At 40.4% G+C, this 22330-nt stretch overlaps 1 protein-coding gene across 5 annotated transcripts in view; it reads right to left on the bottom strand.

Annotated features, from left to right (window-relative positions):
- Window positions 1-22330, bottom strand: part of SCIN (scinderin) — a 69543-nt gene that overhangs the window by 8199 nt on the left and 39014 nt on the right. For all 5 annotated transcript variants that reach the window (XM_071429097.1, XM_071429096.1, XM_071429093.1 and 2 more), the window contains 7 exons: window positions 22098-22247; window positions 6917-7009; window positions 5001-5133; window positions 3269-3357; window positions 2854-3069; window positions 1715-1836; window positions 1443-1533 (listed from right to left, as the gene is read on the bottom strand). In XM_071429097.1, the coding sequence (XP_071285198.1) occupies window positions 1443-1533; window positions 1715-1836; window positions 2854-3069; window positions 3269-3357; window positions 5001-5133; window positions 6917-7009; window positions 22098-22247 (894 nt within the window). The remainder of the gene's footprint in view (window positions 1-1442; window positions 1534-1714; window positions 1837-2853; window positions 3070-3268; window positions 3358-5000; window positions 5134-6916; window positions 7010-22097; window positions 22248-22330) is intronic.

Here is a 22330-nt window from a genome sequence, read left to right as displayed (position 1 = left end):
GCACAGTAAAACATATTCTTGCAAGCCCAACGTTTTAACAGTCCCTTGTACTGATGTGCCATCTAGTGACCACACAAAATAGCACACTTAAAGCTTCCAGATAATGCTGATCGACATGTCAGGCACAGGTAATATATTGTGTCTGTTTGCATAAAAATGCACACATATACATACGTATGTGCATATATGTACGCATATGGATATGTATACATATACATTCCTAAACTCATTGAAGGCTGAAAGTACTTTTAAGTATCATGTCTACTGCAGTGAAATGGAACTCCTTCAGCTTTAATAAAAACACTTTCTAAGCACCTTAAACAGTAATATTGTTAACAATGGTAGTAATATCGTTATTACTTTAAGATTAACATTAGCCTTAGGTATGAGGCAGGACCACATTGTGCTGGACACAGTCCAAATACAGAGCACTTGTTAGGAATATTTCAAGCTGTAATTATCTAAACATGTTCTAATCCTTCCTTAGTATAATTCCAATCAGAATCATAACTGACTAGTGGCTAAAAGTTTGGGCTACCAACTGAATTAACTCTACCTTGGTGGGTGGGGGAAGCCTTTTGCTTTTGTAATTAAGAAATGGGAATCACAGAATTATCTTCTGCTGCCTAGAAAATCTCTGCTTGTCCCTTGTCATCTTACAAGTTTTTCTGTGAAAAGAGACCTCTCAGCTCTTCACCTACCTGTCCCTTCTCAGTAGTGATACAAGGAGAACACACCCAGTCAAGCTAAAGACTAGCTCATCTACTCAAACCCTTTAGTTGCCAGTGTCCTGTGCCTTGCTTTGCACACCCCATTTCTGCACATGAGGATGTGTATCCTGCTTTCATGGAGCTGCAAGCACTAGGGGACAGGAAAACCCAAGTTATGTTTCTCAATGAGGCAAGGAACAGCCAGATCCTGTTGCACAATTCCAGTAGGCTTTCCTCTTCTGTCTTTCATGTGGCTTTCAGTTCTCCCAGTTTTGGCCTTCTAAAAGTCAGGTGTCTTGTCTGAGCTAAATATCACAACTTCCTCCACAATCAGAAGGAGACAGGAGAGCTCCCCCATGGCTATTGACTTGTGACACTCTGCATGGAGTGAGTTGCCCTGGACAGTCTTATCATTCAGTCTGCACTGGGATATGCACAGGGTCTGTGAGTCTTGGCAGGACTGAAACCTAATTTTAAAACAGTGCAAATCAAAGGAAAGTAAAGGCAGTTTTAGGTTCTGGCATATCTGTGTTCTTTTGGACAACTGCATACAGAAAGGACGATTCAAATGGGCAATCTCTGGCAAATTTAACAGAATCCCATGGTGCTTGGCTTGATACAGACCTGAACAATTTGCATTTCTAGTCTTTAAATGCTAGCTCCTCCTTTCAATTCTTATCAAAATTTCCATGTATCACATGCTCTGCTGGATTTTATCCACAAGAGACTAACCTGCACAGCCTGATCATTTAATGACCGATCCAGCTGAACAGTCAAAAATGCAGAAGCAGTCAGTTCATCTTTTGTAGCATGGGCTCCTTGCCTGAGGAAGACAAGGAGAAAGACAATGGTTAAATTTAGCTTCAAAGTAACCCAGAGCTTGTGCTGTATGACAAACTCACAGTGAACAATCTTACATTTATGTGTGTTCTACTCAAAAGGACAAAGTCAACATAAAATAATATCCACACACTGCAGGTCTGTGCAAAGGCAGCCAAACATACCACGTGTAGATGATCTTCCCTCTGGGGTAAGTGTAGAGGATAATGTAACAGTCACCCCCATAGAACTGTCCGTATGTCTCAGGTCCCACAGGAACTCGGCCACTGCTTTCCACCCGCCAGATCTGAGGAAACAGGGAAATCACTGCAGATTGCTGAACTGCATCCTGAGACTCTTCACAAAGTGTTTTACTATCTTATCCCTTCAGTGTCCTTTCTGTTCCCAAGTGTTATTGAATAGATACAGGGAGGATTATTCATGAAGTAGGTAAATACATCCTGAATTAATAAGGACCATCCACAAGGGGCTGCAACACACTTCTCTTTGTCTTGATGCTTTTTTCACACATGATCACTTCACAACGCCATGATGAACTTTCTTAATACCTTACAGTGACAATATGACATGGGACAACATTATGATCCATCATAAAACTAACATATCATTTTGGAGAGGCACACTGCAGTCAGGTAACGTGGCGTTAGGTAGATTTCTTCCTATTTAATTCACTACAGCCCAGTTCAGCAAACAATTGGCTGCTCAAGCCTATGGACCATCCCAAGTGTGAGTGTTTTCTAGAAATCTAAAAAATACACTGATGAGAGTGTAGGTATTCATCCCTTCTTTTTCTTCCAGAAGCCCAACATGTAATTTGCATGCAACAGGCCATGTTGATACAATGCCATGCCAGCCCTTTGTAGTCCAAAGATAGTCCTGAAGTGGGATATGAAAAGGTCTAGAAAGACTGTACAGTCATCTTTTTCTCTCTCTACCTTAGAGACACTCTAGGGACAAATAAGGTTCCTCTAGAAACCAGATTGGATACCTACATAAAGACATGGAATGGATTTCTGATTCCAAGCGCAAGTCTTCCCATTCCAGATTTCAAGCTGAAATAAGCCTGAAGTTTCTCCTTTAGACTAAGAATCTATTTAAAGTAAATATTTACAAGGTATTGTGTAAGGGGCAATATTTCTGGTGTTTGATTTCTATTGATGACTTTCATAAGCATCAAAAGAACATTCCACTAATAGAGTGCTAATCTAAACAACAGTACAAAAATTAAAACACAAAGTAGCAGATTTTCCCATTACAAGTAGCAGAATAGATAAGATAAAATTTATTAAAACATGAAAATTACCTCCACTTTCCCTGAACCATCATCTATCATGTTATGCTGGGCAGCCATTTGTGGAGACTCATGTAACTTGGTAGCATCAAATTCAATCTGCTCAATTTTAGCCACTCTCTCTGTGACATAGACTTTGCCAAAGCCATTGCTTTGATCTTTATCCTTCCAGTCTTTGAAAAACTGTTTGAACATTGGTGTTTCACCTCCTTCGGGAAGGACTTGAATCTGAAATGAAGGAAGACACATGAAACAGAAGGAAAACAGAACTGACACAGTTACCCAAACAGAAACTTTTCTAGATGATATGTGAAATATTGCCCTTATGTTTTATAAGCCACTAAAAATATTTTTTCTGCTGACTTAAAAATGATGTGTTTAACAGAGCTCAAGCTCTCTTGGTATCACCTCCACAAATAGATCGCACCTGTGTGTTGGCAGGATAATTCATCTGCTGTATGAATTGTTCAGCATTCTTCATGGCAGCTCTTCTCTCTTGAGGGTTAGCATTTTTGCCTGATTAAAACAGAAGGATAACAGTACATGGAAAAGGGCAATAAGCTCACAGAACCTTCAAAAACAAGTAATCCTCAAGCCAGGTTCTCTTTGACATTGCTCTTCCCTCAGTCTTGAATAAACACAAATGCTGCACATAGCATGAGCAAGAAGATTCTTGTGACGTTGAATGGCCAAAACAGTAATTTGATAGCTTTGGAAACAGTTAATTTAAAGGGAAAAAACAGAAAGAGAGAAAAAGGGGGCATTTAGTGTTTCTACAAGAACAAAAACTGGTTAATAATACCTGCTTGGCTCCAAGTACCCTGGGTCTTTTTTCTGACTCTTCCTTTGCTGGGCTGCATTATGGTCAATAAAGCTGAACTGCCTCCACTTCTTCAGGCAGTGCAAAAGAGTAAAAGAAACTCCTGTTTTGTATAGCCGAGCTTTGCAATTTATCCATTTCCCTATCCACTGCTCCTTGTTCAGCCTTGCTCAGTGTTAGATGAAGTCTCTGTGGGATTGACACTGTCCATAGGGTCTGTGTCCCAGCAGGCTGCAGTGGCTAAATTCCAAAGACCTCACAGTCTAATCAGGTGCTCTGATAAGGTATACATTTGTATCCCATTTCGAATGAGACCATTACCTAAGTAATTCACACTTCTCAGTTTAGCGGCCTGAAGGTTTCCTGCAGAGATGATAGCTGCAGCCTCCCGTGCAAGGGTGAGACTCACAGCCTAATAGGGGTTTTCCACACATTATTTTTACCAGCAATAGCAAAGTGAGGATACCTAAATAATATTTTATTTATTTTATGCCTGACTCTGTTGGCTTGGTTCTTCTAGGAGCTGTCATATAGAATGACAATTGGGAATCAGGGGGACAGACAGACATAAGCCATCTGAGCACAGTGCTCCCCAAATGTTTACAAACAAAATGCTTACAATGCCTCCTGGACTGACTTGAGAGACTTGATAAATGCCTCAAGTAATTATTTAGTGTTGCACATGGTAAAACAAAATAAAAATGCCAAAGAATAATTAATAAGCTGCCTCAGACCAAGAAAAAAAAAAAAAAAAAAAAAGAGCACTGGATTGAAGGGCAGCACTACAGCAATCCAGGTGTCAAGACCTAATTCCACAGTAGTAGTATTCTTCCCCAGGGAAACACGCAGACAAAGCAATTGCCAACTGATGATACCTCAGAGAAATATTTGCAAGAAAAAAAAGAGATATTAAATTATTTGCAAGCTTATGCTTTTAGTTTATGCTCTAGACACGCACCTTTCAATTTCACACCTCCATGGCGTTACCTACCCAAATGGAATGTTCAGTGTCCAGATTTTGTCCCAGAAGATAGGGATTTGATGACAGTATACAGAACTCATAGAATTATTTATGTTTGCTTTGTACTTGCCATTTAGATAAGCATTTAATCACCCACTCTTACAAATATTTCAAAAATAGGGTCCTTAGACAAGATTCGGTCTTGAGGTCCTTACACAAGTGAGTAATCCTTGTCCACAGCCCGTAGCAGGGAAGAGCTGTGTGCAGGGTACAGTGCCTAGCCAGTATTAAATTCTTGTTAGTGTCCTAAGGGTGTTGTGCCAACTCCTTAGGGATCTCTGCATAGCTTCTGCATGTGCAGTACAAGTGACCTCTCACCTTTCCACACAAAGATCTTCCTAGCAGCACCGTTGTCCAAAATGAAGCACTCCTCAGACAAAAGCATAGCCATAGAGAAGGGGTTTTCCTCTGCTACCATGGACACCTTCATGGATCCACTCGCATCTGACACCTGAGAAAACAGTAATGTCAAATTTAGATCAACTCTGGCTTTTATAGACAAATTAATTTCTGAAATTAGTATAAAAATCAGCTGCCATTCCTATATAACTGGCTAAATGAAATTGGTGTACTGCTGGGAAGTAAAGTAAGCTTTGTTTCAGTTCATTTTACATCCAATAGAGGGAGATGTATTCTTAGTTTTAGGGAGTTTGTGGGATCCTTGCCTTGCAGCTTCTTAAAATAAATGTTTCTCGTCCACTGGAATAGTCCCTACTGCCAAGCAAATCACACTGAAGCCAAAGGCACATGCACATGCTGAACAATAGCATTTGGAACCATAATAAAATAGTCCTACACTGACACTAACAGGTAAATTGCCTATATTTATAACCTGCTGTTCTTTAACTGGAAACTCTAATGTATGACCTGTTCCAGAATCTGCTTTGTAACCTCTACCACCACTGTAAGTTCATGTAGACTTTTAAAACCTTTTAAAAATCACTCCTGTATAGCTGAAAAGACCAGTTATTACTAGTGAAAATAGATTATTACTATTGTAATTACTTTTCTATCAGTCTTTATTTCCTTTCATAATTAAATGTTAATTTTAAACACATCATTGTATCTTGCATTTTATATTACGGAAGTACAAAGAGGAAATTACCACTGCACACAACAAGTAAAAATCAATCATTATACCTACTTTGAGGGCTCACCAGACCTGTCCCCTGCCTTTGATACTCACTGCTATACTGCAACACATTTAAATCTAGCTAACAGAGCTCTGTTAGCAGGAACTGTGTACTTACACTAATTTATCAGATAACCACAGAAATTTCAGAGACTTTTATGATTCAAAAATTAACTTTCCCTTCTCTAGTTATGTTTTACTTCAATGCTCCTGATCATATATATATATATATATATATATATATATGTGCAGGCTTTCTTCTTTCCTCTCCATTTTGTTCCCTTAAATCCCTGCTATGAAGAGTAATATACACCAGATTTTTGGCATGAAAGGAATAACGAATGTGAACTAAACGCAACACATAGACAAGTATGACTACAAGTGGCTTTGTAACAATGATCACATCATACAGGCTTCCTGTAAACCCCACATACACCTCTGTATGGGCAGTGGAAAAATCATGTGAGAGGCAGGGAGAGAGGTGGCTCTGTCCTGTGGTCTGTGTGGTGCACAAGCTGCAGAGGGAGTGACTCGTCACCTCTCACACTTCACAACAGCCCCAAAGTTAGTGCAGATGGCACCTACAGGGTCACACACATGGGGATCCAGTAGCACTCCATGCTGTCAGAGTGTGCCACCTGCTAGCCAAATCCTCCTTGTTAAGTGATGATGGGGAAAGGAATAAGGTTACAGATAATATAAAATATAATGAAACTTTTAAACTCTGCTAAGAATAGTCCATCTTTTAAACTCTGCTAAGAATAACTAAGTCATATATGACTACTAAAAGTCTCCCTGTTAAAATTAAGAAGAGAGGATGATTTAAGAGCAGTTAACTCTTCTTTGACCTGCAGTGCATGGTTCATAAGCCATGCTTAACTTGTTTCCTGAGTATACAGAAATGTAATCCATTTTTTCCCCTCAAATTACCTGGACTACCTTGATTGACATCCTTTGAGAAATTTGTTCATTGGCTGCAAATAAACTAAAATAAGAGCAGTTCTGTAAATGAAGCCAGAACTCCATTTATGAGGAAGGAATGAATAAAAGCATGACTACTGTTGAGCATACCTAATTAAAAGTAGATAAATAAACAACTTACCATATATAGTTTAGCACTTCTCCTGTTTGTGATATCAGCCAGCTCATCCTCATCATCACCACACTCAGGGAGCTCTGGCTTGTTCCCTAAAACCTGTATAAGAGAATAAGAAATTCAGTGAAGAAAGAGAGTAGGTGCTGGAGCATAAATATCTGTACACTGATGTATTGTTGCAGAAATCAAATAATTGGGATCATCTTTATATATAAGACAATCTAAAACCAAACTCATAAGTAACACAAACATACAGATAATTTTTAAAAACTGTGTCAGATCTCCAGTAACTTTATGCCTACATGATGTCTGTTCCTCAGGACAATTTGCTGGCTGTCTATGCACTACAAAATACACATAGAAAGGTGTATGCGATCCTGTTCTATGTGTGTGTTCACCTGTCTGTCTTCCTTTTTTCTTCCCAGTAACTTCTGAACTGTTCTCAAGCACATCTTGTAATTTTTGGAATGACATTACTCTTAGAATGTTTAACAATACTAAAATTAAAACTGACGGAATGAAATATATCAGCTGAAATTATAAAGTAATTAAATTAGTAATATAAAATATCATATGATGAGTTCATTAATCTTAGAAGTTACAGATTCTTAATCCCATTTTAAGGGGAAAATTTAGCTAGGATCTTGAAAATAATTTATGGGGTGAGAAAAACATTTTCTTGCTCTACCAGTAGAAAATCAATTTTAACTACTGTGGTAGTTTTACACCATGGGCAATATTATAACAACTACCACTATAAGAAATTTACAGAGGTTCATCAAGAATATGTTAGATCAGGTAGTCATTATCAAGTCCTAGTTATCCTTTCTTGATGATCTTTCCCTAATGACTCATATATGTGGACAGATCCAAAGGTTACATACAGAATATTATGGATTCCTATGAAATTATGTCCCAGAGTGAAGGTAGTAATTGATACGTCTGAGAGACTAAATATTAACATAAAGTACAAGGGCAGTGCCAGCCTCCTGTGAACTTGTGCATTATCTGTATAAAATGCTGTGCAATATAATGTGGAGCCATGGGAAAAAGCCTGTAAATATTTGATAACAGGGAAGCCCAACAAAGAATACAGCTGCAAACAATTTGGAAAGAAAAACAATATAGAATAAATATTTAATATAAATCTGCCATCTGTGGAGTTTTCTTACCTGGTACAGTCAGTAAAATAGTAAAATAAAATTAAAATGGCCTTTTCATATGTGATTGTTGCAGTTTAAGCTAGTAAATTTTATCTGCAACTCATTGAAGACAAGAAAGCAATGTCCTGTTTAAGAAAGATGTTGCCCATAGCTCTTCAGTAGCTCTCAGTCAGCATGTCCTGAATTTACACTACATGGCTGCAGATTTACTGCTTTATAGGCCAAGTTGGCCTCCATGTCCACAACAGAGTGCCACTGTACTGGTGAACAGCTAGAACAGAAGGGCATATGCAGTTTACTGGCACCAGGTTTCTAAAAATGTTTCCCTCCCTACCTGTCTTTGTAACGCCAGGGTCACAAAACTGCCAAATAACAGGCATACATCTTTACCTGAACAGACACTGAACAAGTTTGTGGGTTCTGTAATATCTGACTTTCAGTAACTAAAAGATTCTTGTTAATAAAACTCCCAGAAGTTTCTACTCACTAGTGCTCTGTTTAATTAGGCATTTACAGCAAAAGAAAAAAAAAAACCCAAACCCCAAAAAACCTCCAAAACAAACAAACAAAAGACCCAAAAAACCCCACAAAAATGTTGGCTTCTGACATAGTTAAAGTCAGTGTTTTCCCTTGCTGTTCCTATAGAATACCTGTGGCCCCACAATTATTTTGCAGCATCTTTGTAAGTTATGCATGTTGATACAAAATCCCTTTTTTTCTTTTAACTATGCAAGTGTCATTCTGAATATTTCAATGCAAATAGTGCCTGTTGGTGTTTGTGAAGGCACCTTGACAGAAGGAGCCTCTCTAATTACAGCAAGGTCTGGGTGCTGCATTCTAGTGGCAATTAAGGTAAGCAGCCCCTATAATTTAAAAATTGGGTTTTAAATTTGGGCCCAGCACAGGTTAGATTGCTGGCCTGAGCTGTTGCTGTCTCAAAACCAAATGCAGAAATGTTTTTCTGAAGTAGATGGAGAATTATTGTCAGACTCACAAAGCTGGTCTTAGGAAATCTCAATTCATGGGTACTACCACAGGGAGAGGGGTTAGAACCCCCTTTGTGCAGGTGCAGTCATAGATATGAGACATTCTAGTTCCAGGGAAACCCCTCCACAACTCATTACACAGCAGCTTGCACAGCAGCTTCTCTGGCCAAATAGAGCTTCTCTAGCCCTGTGCTTCAGCACAGGCAAACAGAAAACACAAACTATTAATTTCTGTAATTCTTTTTCTCAGAAGAGCCCAAAAACAAATGGAGAAGGGCCTTGAGAGTGTCCTGTTCCGCATTTTAAGTCAGAGTTGCTTGTAGATCTTGGCATTGTGGTGACGCTTGTTAAAAAGGACAAGACATGCTTCTCCTCCCACCAGGTACGAAAAGCCAGGACTTGTGAGGAGGGCTGTGCAGCCAACACAGCTGTCAGAAAATGCTTTGAGCTGAATCACTAGTGGTACCTGCATGTGTTGGTATCAAAACCTGAAGATGATACAAGGTTAAATGACCTAGGGCCTGTGAAGGCACCAACTGTGAAGACAGGTAGCATACACACATATAGATATACTTACTATATAAAGTGATAATGTATGAAATATATATATAGTCAGTACACATCTGTATTCCTAGGAACAGTTTATGCAGCTTCCAACATGTATTTGTGGCCAGTTTGTCTTACAGGCTGGAGGATGAGACAGATCGTGGAAGGAAAAATTCCATACTTAAACACAAAGCATGAAAAAATGTTGAAATAATGTTCTTTCCAAAGAAATGCCTTCCAGAGAAGTTATCTTTACTACTCCTAAGGCACACTCCCATGCTATGCCTCCACATGTATATGATGTCTGCATGTTATGAAAATTAATAGTTTTATCAGTAAGATTACAAAAGTACTGAAACAACAGCTAACTGCTATGCTGAAACTGGGTTGTATCATTACATAAGGACCTGCTGGCTGAGCTGTAGCTCTCTGGGGCACCTCCCTTTTTACAGATAATTCTCATGTGATGGATCAAAAAGAAAACAAATCACTCCAACTGAGACTGCAGTCATAGGCTCCCAAAGCTTTGCAGCAAGGTACCCCAACAGGCCATTTGAAGGACACTGGGTCCTCTGATACTTATATACATACACTCTTAGTTTCATACAAATCTTATGGCTGCAATTTACACAGAACTGTGCTCATACAATAATTTCTGCAGACCCAGAGGAGCCAGGCTGCTCCTCTGGGTCTTGACACCATATGGCCCAGTGTGCTGACAGTCCCAGGCTGGCTCTCCTGCATGCTCTGAGGTGTGAGACCCTGACTCACAAACATGCCAAGAACTCAGACCCAAAAATCCAACCTACACACCTGGAAATAGCAATGCCCTTTTGGGTACACACAAGACAACCTAGCCACACTGCTCCCCAGATGCCCAACAATCCTGGCAAATTGCCCACCTTAAATTTCATAAATGCACAGTTGGACACAAAGACATTGAAACCGCTTTTTAAATAATCATTATTATTATGTTTATCATAGTATCAGCAACAGCAATATAAAGAGTAATCAGGGGCCCTGAAAGCATATCCATGCCCCACCTTCATTCTTTGGGCTTAGCATTGTTTTAGCAGAAGTATTCATTAACTCCATAGCTTTAGATCTTGTCTGAAGGCATATAACAGGAAGTCAGTCTGCATTAATCTTAAAATTTTGGGGTTTTTAAGCTCTGTTAGACTTCTGTGTTGACACTCCTAGGTTAGTACAAGACTCCCATTATGCAAACCAACAGAACATCAGTTCCTCTACAATTGCCCAAGTTCACTTGTGGTAAATGCAATGTAGCTTATCCTGCCTGCAAAACCTGTTTCATATTTGCATGAGCATAAGCGCTTCTCTGTAAGTATCTGTACCCCCTCAGATAAGTGCAAAATACTGAGGCAATGCTTTTACTTAGAAGTGAAACTCCACCCTTAAAAAAAGAACAGAAGAAATACAGACAAGAAGTTTTTAATCTGAAGGAATGTGACAAGGTAAATAATTTAAAGTCATTAAAAGAAATTTGGCAAGTATTTTCTTCATAACTGGAGAAGCCAGCTCCGCATCATAAAATAGTTGATATTGATTTAATGGGAGCAAGAAGTTTAAGGAGCTCAGTGAGGCTGAAAATCCACCTAGGAAAACAATACCTGCACAGCATGTCAAGTGAAGGTCAATTAAGAAAGAAAACCAGTTTTATACCATTTAACTTGTGTACACTAGCATTGTGTTTGATTTTCTTCTTCATATAAACACTTTGGGTAAGGTTTCTGGGACTGAAACTGAACTGTTTGTTGTGGCTGTGATCCTGAAGATCAGATCTCAAAACCTCTCAAACTCCCACCTTTATATGCTTAGACCAATAGAAAGAAAAGCAAGAAATTGACACAGCTTAAAGCTGCCTAAATGACATTTTATTACTTAATACTTTTGGAAAAGAGTCAGGGTAGTAGCTCATAATTTACTTTCCTGTATGCTTTGACACAAGCAAGTATATCCTGCTCCCCAAATTCAAGGTACACGTGTAGGTTGTGACAGAGAATAAAGCCACTGTGCAGGACTACAGGCCTGAAAAACAGACACAGAATGAACTCATTGGTAGATAATGGTTTAGATTTTTATTAACCTTCAAAGCAGAGAAGAATATCACAAGAAACATCTCTCTGAAATAAGTATTGTCTCAAATATATACTAGAGCAGGAAAAAAATCCATCAGAGAAAGGAAGGGATGAACACAATGCAGGCCAGTAACCACCTGGCTGACTGACCCTGGCTCCTAGCACAGAGGATCATCAGGCAAAGGTGGCTTTAGGCCTTCTCTGCTGAAGTAAACAGCCACAGCTTAAATTCTAATTGTTTGGGGTTACTGGTCCCTCTGGTAGAGCACAACCACTGCTGAGGATATTCTGAACCAGACAAAAATGACTTTTGACATTTGTCAGATAATGAATAACCAAATAGGCTTATTTTACTGGTTTTTGTAACCTGGAACTCTTCCCATCAATTTGAACAAATATTCATTGTCTTACAAAAAAATTACACTCCCAATAGGAAAAACTTCTCCTTCACTGAACTGCTCACAGGGCTTCTGCCTGAAATGGCCTCTCACTAGCAATTCCAGCAACAAGAGATCTCATTACATGCTCACCTGGAGCAGGCAACCTCCCACCCTCCTGAACACAGATTGAAAAGAAGATGGAAACAGCCATAATGCACTGAGAAGTGGGCAAAACGATGGTTTATGTTAACAAATAGTTCTGGCATGCTGTTAGTTTCCAGGCATTTACCATGTAATTTATCAAAAGGACTTTCTGGCATTAAGGTCTAAATCTGTTCTGTGGGACTTCAGATTGATATTAAACAGCAAAACACATCAGCTGCTCATGACACTTTTGATGCATAAATTATGGCCTACATTTTTAGCCAGTTTTTGTTGTCTCAGGAATTTCAAATGCAAATCATAATTTTTCAAAGCTCTGTCCTTAACTGCCTAAAAATAGGGCATTAGGCTTTGGCAGCTTTTAATAAGATATTTTCAACTTTGCATATCTGTCTGGGATAATTTGAATATAAAGTCTTTATTCACATGATAAGAACATTCTAACATTATTTGGCTGTTCTGTGAAACTGGCCATGGATAACATGTTCACAAAAAGGTGTCTAGATCAGTCTTGAGAGCAAAAATTTGATTTTTTTTTGATAGTTTGGCTGCAAGGTAAAACAGGCAGCTTTCTGTCCTGCTGGCACTGCACAGCTGGCAGTACCTAAGCCAGTTATTTACTTGAAGACTGGGTGTGCATGAAATGAGGAAATCCCCAGCCTACGTTATCTTCGAATATCTGGGTTTTAGGATGCCTCCAAGATGAACAATGATCCCATGCCAAAAGAAACCAGGAGGGTGAAAGGCAGTAACTATGAAATGCTTCAGTCTTTTTCTAATCATCACTGCTGCTGAATGAACACAGGAAATTGAGCTGTTCAGCACTTGCCTACCTGCAGCACAATTAAAAATAATCTAGTCAATCACCTCCACATCTTTTTACATTTATACTAATTCTTTCTACCTAAATTTTTAATCTCACTGCTTTGTTAACATCATCCTCTGATACCAGAAGTAGTATTAAAAATATGGGACCCAAAGCCTGCAGACACTTGCACGTGTACTTGAGTTGCCCATTTTTTCTGCTTTATTTACCTCATAAATTGAGGTACATACTGAAGCCTTTGCAGCTTTGCAGATCTGTTTGAAGGCCTTGTGGATAAAATATGTGCTACGTGACAGTGCATGCTTATGTGTTGTATAATAATGAAATAAATCAGTAACTAATGCCAACAGGGAGCCTCAGCCATAAAGAATATTTATCTGACAAAACCACAACACTCCCAGCTTTTCATTCTTTTAAGTGCCTCCGGTTTTGCAGCTGGTCCCAAGGCTGTGGCTGGACCATACCAATATGGGAGTGAAAAGAGGAGTGTGGCAAACACTCCATGAAGCTTGAGCTGGAGGCAGCAGCCCATGATTGGCAGGCAGAGACCCTGCTAGGAAATCAGTGTTCCCAAAGGATGCACAGCAGCAGGCAGCTGTAACACATCAGGGTGAGCAGAGGAGCTGCAGCAAGGTGTTTCAGCACTTAGACCATGGGAAAAGCCACTCGGGGCATTGGAATATTTTTGGAGTGCAATGCTGGCTGCATTCACAAGCTCAGCATTTCCAGTCCCATGCAGCAAACAGACCAGATATGGCAGGGGAACCTCCCTGACATGACACTAAACTCTTTGGTCCAAGACAGAGCAAAGACTGGACTCTAATGTTTAAGAAAGCAATTCAGAGAGTATTTTGACAGATATTCTCTAATGACTCCTGCTGATGCTTGAAATAAATTAAATATTTATTAGCACAGAGAGAGCAGGAATGTTCTTTTCACCTGGTTGTCTAGGAGATATATCCTGCTTAGCTCTTTGAAAATAATTTCCTCCTGCTGGTTCAGGTGCCCTCCACTAACTGATTTACGTCTTTAAGTTCCTACACATCCTAAAATTCTGTGTAAAGGAGCCAAAATGTTCAGCTATGATTTACAGTTCTTCAGAGTTAGAAGCTGCAGCACTCATTACTGCAGTATTTAAATCTTAATTTACCTACCTTTTATTTTTAAAGGTAAAGCCAGACAGTATCAAAGTCATAAGCAGTTGTGTAAGCAGAAGACCTGGCCCTAACAGCCTGTTCTGCGGTACCTGCAATAATTATATTTACAGATTTCCTCAGCATCACACACTGTGGTGGTGAAAATACTGAACTAATCCCCCAACACATGGGATGCTTTCTTCCATATAGCTGTGCTTCACTTTGGCCCAAAGAGAGGATTCTTATTCCAGTTTTACATGGCCTGGACAGCAATCTGTGCACATGCGGAGTTCTTTTAAAAAAAACCCAACAAAATCTACGAAGTTTTTCCTCCCTAAGCCCTTCCTGCACTACAGAACTTTCACTACGGAAAATTCATAGGCAACCTTGCACACAGACCCCAGTTGCTCTGCAAAGGGCTGGGAGGAGACAAACCTGCAGAAAAAACAAGAAAAAATACCCCTTCAAGGTGCATTTCTGTTAGAGAGATGCAGGATGCCAGGAAGAAACTATCTCAGAGCTTTTTATACAGCAAAGAAAATCTACCCTTTCAGGTCCTCTCCATGAAATTCCCCTGTTGCAAGGAAGTACCTTGAAATAAGAGCTAACAATCCCATGTGGAGATAAGTGCTAACATCTCTTGTCTTTGGCCTTCTCTTAATTATGCTCATTTAATAAGTGAAAATTATAGTACTTTTTCACCAAGAGATTTCTTGATAGTATAGCACAGAAAGGAAAAAAGCCATTACAAACTCTATTCATATTCTAACATGTAATTATAAGATTATAATTGATTTATGTGGTAGCCCTGCGAGCTACAGCTGCTAAAGAAGGAAACATAACAAAGATGAGTGGTTTTCTCACCCACAAGAATGCAAATGAGACACATTTGATCACAAGTACTTCCAGGAAATCATTAGGATCTTAGAAATTCCCTAAAATACCTAGTTTAGAAGCAACTTTCCTAGCATAAGAAATTAGGTTTTCAACCACCTGCTAGTAGAGCTGTTCATAAAGAATTTAGCTCATGCCATGCAGTGTGATACACCTGAACATTTTCTTTCTGAAATTAAATTTCTAATGCAGGCATTGAAATCCGTATTTAGAGACTTAATTAGAAGCCTGGCTTACAGATGTGTTTGCCACCTGCAGCTCCTATTCAGTTCCCTGTCATTTAAGTAAGTGGCTTCAGGCAGCCACGACTGAAAACTGCAGCTTGAAGAATATTATGGGCAACTCCCAAGGTTTAGGAAGATTCTCCTTACCAGCCTCTACCATTCTCTGGCCAAACCCCTCTTTATCTTCTATATGGGTCTGGGAAAAACGCTGGGCCAAATGCTCAGCTGGTGCAAAGCAGCTAAGATGTACTGGAATCCAGGCCATGCAAGTTTTGTCTGAGTTGTGTTAATTTAGTCATTTAAATGTAAATTTGTATCAAGGAAAGGGACTGTCCTTAATGACGGAGATAGGCTCCATTGCTGTAAACACAGAACTCCTGGTTTTGACAGTTTGAAACTGGCACCCTGAAGGGCAAGGGGTTTGCACTTTGTACCCACTTTCACAGCCCATCATAAAGCTTAAACAAACACTGGAATGCTTGGTAAACTGCCACTCCTCACACTGAGCAGGTGTTGCTATGAAAGGTGCACAGTCATGTGTAAGATTTTTACCCCATAGGTTTATTCCCCTGGACTATTTTGGGTTGTATCCGACAAACTGATCAAACTGACAGGACCCAAATTCTTGCTGACACCTACCTATGCCCAAAATCACTCCAGTGAAGCAGCATATTCGTGTTCCTGAGGGATAAATTTGACCCATAGTTTCAAAGCAGCCTGAGAAAACTGTCTGTTCATTTGAGTAGCCAATGCAACTACTAATAGAAACTACAGCTAGTAGTTCTGCTACTTTCTGTGCATTAGCTTTCTTAAGTCTTTGTATTCTCAAGAAAATGTAGTTGACTGCTCTGTGTGCCTGTGTTACTGAGTCTTGGCACTGGGGTCTGGTACAACTTTCACTGTCCTTCAATGCCCCTCTCTCAAGGCATTCATTTTCCTTTGTACATGACTGTTCAATACTGCCTCTACCCTGGGACTGAAATTCATTTCTAGTATTTATTTCACAAAGTTCCTTGGAATAATGTCTATTTTTTTCCAGCTGTCTCAATTTAGATGATAACAGGCAATTTTGCTTTACATATTTCCAAAGCCATAGACAGGGCTTCATTACTTTTCATATTGGGCATTTTTTTTGGTTGTGAACAGGTTCAGGCTGGGGCCTGACAGTTACATGCAGTTCAGAGCTTATGAGCATTTGATTAAAACTGTACAAGCTACACAATTAAACAATTGTTTAATCCCTAACAAATGCCTGGAGTTTGTAGTCCACAAAAAGTTAGAATAAAATATTATTCTAAAAAGTTACCCCTCTTCCTCCTCTTGCATCATCCATCCCACTGTTCCTTCACTCCTCTGTATACAAAACAAACAAACCTCCCCTTAGCATGACTAAGTTCATAATACAACCAAAAGCAAGGGAATAAGAAGGAACACAAATGTTGAGAGTGGCAAAAGCAGCTTTTGCTTTTGCAGAGCTGTGATGACAGCTCCTGCTGGCTCTGGGAAAGCAGCAGGTACCAAACCAGTACCTTCAGCAGTGGGGCACGTGCTGCTCTTCCAGCCTTAGGTAACGATCCATGTGACAGAGCCAGGGACTGCAGGAACCTGCACAGCTCCTTAGAGCAACATGTCCTTGCACTCTCACACCCACCTACATGTCAAGGCAGGCCTCACTTTTCCCCAGCTACCTCACTGTGCTCCATGCTGTCCTTGGAAATGATCTTTGCTTTGTAAAAAATAATTTTTAAGGGCTTGAATTTAGTAAGAAAGGAAGAAGTGATCCTGCTCTTCTACCCATATGGGCAGACATCTATCCAATTAATTTAAGGGTTACTGGAGCTTCGTGTTTTCAACATGTTTGCATTATTTGGGTCTTTAGAGTCTAGAGCCTCTGTAACTTGCATTTGCAATGCACTCTTTACTGTCTGTGCTCTTGGGATTTTATCCACAGGGCTGAGTTAGCAGTGCATAGTGCTGCCAGTCCCTTTCCAGCTACAAAGGTAGGAAGGTGTGACTGCCTGTAATATGATCAGACCATTCACCTGTAGTATTTATTCACACCACAGGCAAAAACAATCATCACTGGATACAATGGCACTCAGCAATTCTCATGATTAATCATTGCTTAGGGGCTTTAAAGAAAGAGCAGAGAGGAGAAAGGCTGCTCTACCAGCAAGGAGGAAGAGGTTCTCCCTGTGGCTCGGTGTTTACACCAGCTGAATCTTTATACAAGTATTTTATGAGAGGTTTGGACCCACCTGCTGTAAGGGCTCTAGAATACTCACAAAAACAGGCACGTGACAACTGCAAATGCTGAGTAAAGAAAAGTGGCAGAGCTTTATGTTTAAAGGCAGAGGAGTGATTCCAAAGATGCATACTAACAAGATGATTCATTTTCTTGTGGTTTTGAACCTCAGCTGTCACAGTTCTCAGGTTTCATTGTTCTCAATCATGAAAATCAAAAACCTTTACAAAACCACAACAAAACGTCTCAGCAGTAAAAACCACAGCAATCATATAGTACCAAGAGTTGCAGTTTTAAGGGAGTCATGTGTAAGGGAACAATAAATTCTATGAATCAGACAGGCTCAGAGAAACAGAAGCATCTTGAAAAGTGTTAGCTGAACATGACATATTAAGTAGAGGGAGCAGATGCAGGCTTAACACTTAGTTTAGGTAGAACTCAGTCTATCCTACTTTTTCATTGGCTCTTATACCCTGCAGACTGACACAGCTGCCCAACATACTTGAAATGTACCACAGGGAGATGAGTCTATGTAGGCAGAAAGTACGGTCAACATAAACATATTTTAGGGTGTCTAATATTTCAAATTACACAAATAGAGGAAAACAAATATACTAAGACTTTCTCCTCTCCTCTATTCATCTCTAGAGTTATGATACCAGATGAAGGGATTGCTGCACAACAAATGGAAGATTGGATGCTTTCCATCTTTCCCTTGAGTGACTCAGAACTGAATGCTTCTATGCTTCCCACATTACTACAAGCACCCTCAGCTTGCTGGCTGACTAGAAATCTTCACAAATACACTAATTTCTGATTCCTTGTTTTTCTAGTTTGCCATTACTCCACAATATTAAATAACGAGATTATGGGAAACTTTTTAAAATACAGCTTCTCCAATTTTCTCTTCTCTTCAAAATTAGAGCAGAGATTCCAACTAGAGTAAGAAAATTGTCTGTCCTGAGCTTGGCTGCCAATTACTTTGGCTGCTCTCAGTCCTCAGTGATCTCTTGGGAAACTAAAAGCAGCACTGTGAGATCCCTGCTTACCACTGCAAGCAGTGAGAAGGATGAGTATCAGCATCAGCACAGGCAGCAGCTACCAAACTGTGTCAAGCATTGCTAAGATCTGTTTTTGGATTGGTCCCATGAAGGTCAAAAATTTCCAGTAACACAATTCAAACATTCAAGTGTAAGATTCAGCAGAATGGGTAACTATTCAGCTGCTTACATGTGAAAATCAGAGCAGAGTTGGCATCTGGTGATTTTTTTATGTTCTGTTGAGACTGGTGACCAGTCACAGCAACAGCAGCAATTTGTCCAAGGTGGTCAGTTTCTCTTTTAATTTTCCAAGGTAGCAACCCTATACAACACTGCTTCTTTAAACCTGCCAGTCACTACCTCACCTAAATTTACCTCACCCAAATCTGGCACCTAAAGCCAGATTTATGTATCTGGCTTCACTTTCCAAACATGGAGATGAAGCCAGATAACAAATACCTCTGATGTGCACAGAAAACTTCTGCCTTGTCTTCACAGTCAGAGTTCTAGTAATCCCTGAAGCATCTTCTGAGAAGCTCTGCACTCCCACTGCAAGTCTGAGCTTCCCAGACATGCTGTGTTTCCAGAGTGCAAGCACAGGATGGTCACTGTGTGGCCTGTGGTGGCAGATGAAAAAGGGCTTGCTGCTGTCAAAACTACTCACATACCCAGCTTCTAGTGATGCTCCTTTCCCAGGGTGAGTGAGCTGTGTCTTGCTGGTCTGCCACAGCAATTCATCCAGTCCTACAGCAGCTCCAGACAGTTCTCTCCCATGGGAAAATTCGAGCAGTGCAGCCTCTTCCCATTGCTAAAAATGGTAGCTGGGAGCAGTAACTGCCTTCATCAGACAAGTTCACCTCACCCACAGCACCACAGCTCCCAGCAGGACAGTGGGCTGGCCAGGAAACACCTCCTCATCACAGCACAGCTGCCTCTGATAATCCTAGAGCAGGACAGAAGTGTGGCAGGGTTAGTTCAGCCAGCCTGTGTCTTGCCTCTGAGGTGGGGTGCAGGCACAGAAATTTTGCTTTTCTGTAGGGAGTCACAACTCTGTGGTTATGGAGCAGGAATGAGATCAGTGTTGGCTCTTTCTGCTGGTACTCATGATGGGTATGTCAGCCCCTGCCTGAAGCATCTACTGGCACTACATGAGCAAGTTTGGCCACTGATATGAAAGCAGATTTCTAGCTCACAGGAAGGGGAATCATTCCTGACATTTGTCAGAGGAGATAATTTTAGGACATCTCTTTTTGATTTCAGTGGCATACTGGATGACAAAATGAATACTTAAAGTATGTAATTCTTTTCCACAGAAAATAAATCAAGCTTTTTCTAAGAAAGCTGGAGATGCCAAAAATCCACCCTTCCTGATGTAGAGGGAAGAAACAAACAACAATGTTAGCTCAACAGCAGTTAGCCTGGGAGAGTGTAACAGCAAGTAAAGAGACAATTTTGTGGAAGGAAGGAGAAATCCAAACAAAAAGTACCAGAAACTGGAAACAGTTTGAGCAGGAATAAGGATAAATAAATTTTAGATGTTTATGAGGTTAACTACCCTCCTGACTTATTAGCAGCACATTTCAGAGTGGACTGGGACAGCCACAGCTGAGCTGCAGACCCTGTTATAGAAGCAGCACATACAAAAGCAAGGATAGCACGATGCAGAATAGAAAATAAATCCTGACTGCAGACACACTCACTCAAACTGGGCTCATCACAGTGGCAGCAATAAAAGCAGTTAATCTGATTGCATTGAACGACCCATTTCTGTTCCCTCCATATTCAGAATCCTAAAACAGAAGCAGAATCTTCTTCATACACTGCTGTGCAAGTGAAGAAAGAATTTATGCCCCAATACAATAACAATGCAGTACAGGATCAAAATGCCACCTTGGTGTTTTCCTGCTCTTAATCATGTGTTGAGGTTGCCACAAAACAATAAATGGAAGCATGGGAAAGAGATGCAGGGGGAAGGGCAGCATATCCCTTCCCCTCAGAGCCTATGGAGGGGGATGGCAGGGAGGCAGTCTGCAGCTGGCCCATGTCCTCACTGGGGTAGCACAAAAGTCCAACTTATCTGCACCTGCACCATGCAAGGAGCAAAGGGAGCTGCTCTGATCAGTGCTCCCAAGTCACACATGAGTGTACCAGAAGCTCCATTCAGAGCCTCCAGAGGTAACCCCAGGATGGGCCTGGCAGCAGCAGCTGTGGCCAGGGGCAGGATCCCAGAGCCACCCAGCCACAGCTGCAGCAGGATGCAACCCAATGCTGTGATTCAAATCAGGAGCAGGAGGTTGCTCTCTAATTGTCAATCTGTGCTCTTTTCAAAAGAGCTATACATGTAAAATATGCGACACGGCAGAGCCAGTGTGGAAAGTCTGTTCAAGGAAGTAAAAAACCAGAGCATTGTTTGCTTGGGTTTCTTCCCTCTTCAAAAATCTCTGGTACACTGTGTGCCACCTTCCCTTCTTCTGAACGTGGCCATATCTGTACTCACACCCACAGGAGAAAAGGTCATTGCAAATATGGACAGTCCACCCAAAGGGGTCCCCACAGCCAGCATGGCCACGGGCTGGTGGCTCAGCACCTGTTTTGCTCTCAGGCAGTGACCAGTTATGCTGGATATGACCACACTGAATGAAAGCAGCACAAAAACTAACTGCACTCCTGCATGCACCATTAGCTTTACTTCCTGAACTTAGTATGGACTACAAGACAATATCCTAGCTGTACATATTCCATTTTATTGAAGTACTGCTTTGTGACCCTGCTTCCCTCTTCCTTCTCTTTGGAGAATGAATGGAAGAAGCTTAATTTAGGACACAAATGTCAAGTGCCAATGCTTTTATTAGTAGGCCACCTGTAACAACACATGAGTGTTTGTTAACTTTTAGAGATCTGAAAAATCCATAAATTGGGAATTTTTCTTCCACTGTACTTTGATCAGCTCAGTTGTGATATCTGAAATCTGGGGATTTAAAGTAAATTGTTAAACTTCCTAAACATATGAGGAAGGGGCTCACTGGGGTTACTAGAGGCTAGGTGCATATGATCTTGAAGTATGCAAAGCAGTGTGCTTGGCCCCCACCCAAATCAATATGCAATTTGCCACATTCTTTTACTTTCTACACACAGTAATTCTGCATCTTTGTTTGGTGCTGTCCCAAATGGATGCTCCTTCTTCACACAGAGCTGATGGCATGCTCTGGTGTGAGGCATAGTGTTAATTCAGTCACTGTACAGCTAACTCAATAGAGCAAAAATTTATTCTTGCAAAAGTATTCTCAGATGATTCATTATCTTAGACTGTAATGCCCAAATAACTTAATACTGCCTGGGTAAGGAAGGAAGGAAAAGGTATAGACTGGCCTACTATACCATTTATCCAGCATCACTCATAACATCAGCCCAATCTGATTTAGTTCCTGAGCTGCCAGAACTTTTTATTCACGACTATGTCAGCAACAAGTTTGCACATTACAGTACCTCTATGAGGTGCTCTGGCTCACTCCCTTCTTCCACAGTAATTAATTTGGACCTTCCATTTCGTTCGTTGTCCCGAATGCCAACAGCAACCTGTGTGGCCTTCAGCCTCTCGTACTTATTGCATGATGAGCCACACCACTGATAGATCTCCTGAAATAATGAAAAGAACACACACTTTAGCAACAGGATTCAACACAGCAAAATTATGGAATTAATTTCATTAATTATCCTAC

The sequence above is a fragment of the Agelaius tricolor genome, unplaced genomic scaffold (genome assembly GCF_023055355.1).
Source record: "Agelaius tricolor isolate 1412-34295 unplaced genomic scaffold, bAgeTri1.0.p SCAF_6, whole genome shotgun sequence".
Taxonomy (NCBI): Eukaryota; Metazoa; Chordata; class Aves; order Passeriformes; family Icteridae; genus Agelaius; species Agelaius tricolor.
This window is presented reverse-complemented; position numbering and strand designations above follow the sequence as displayed.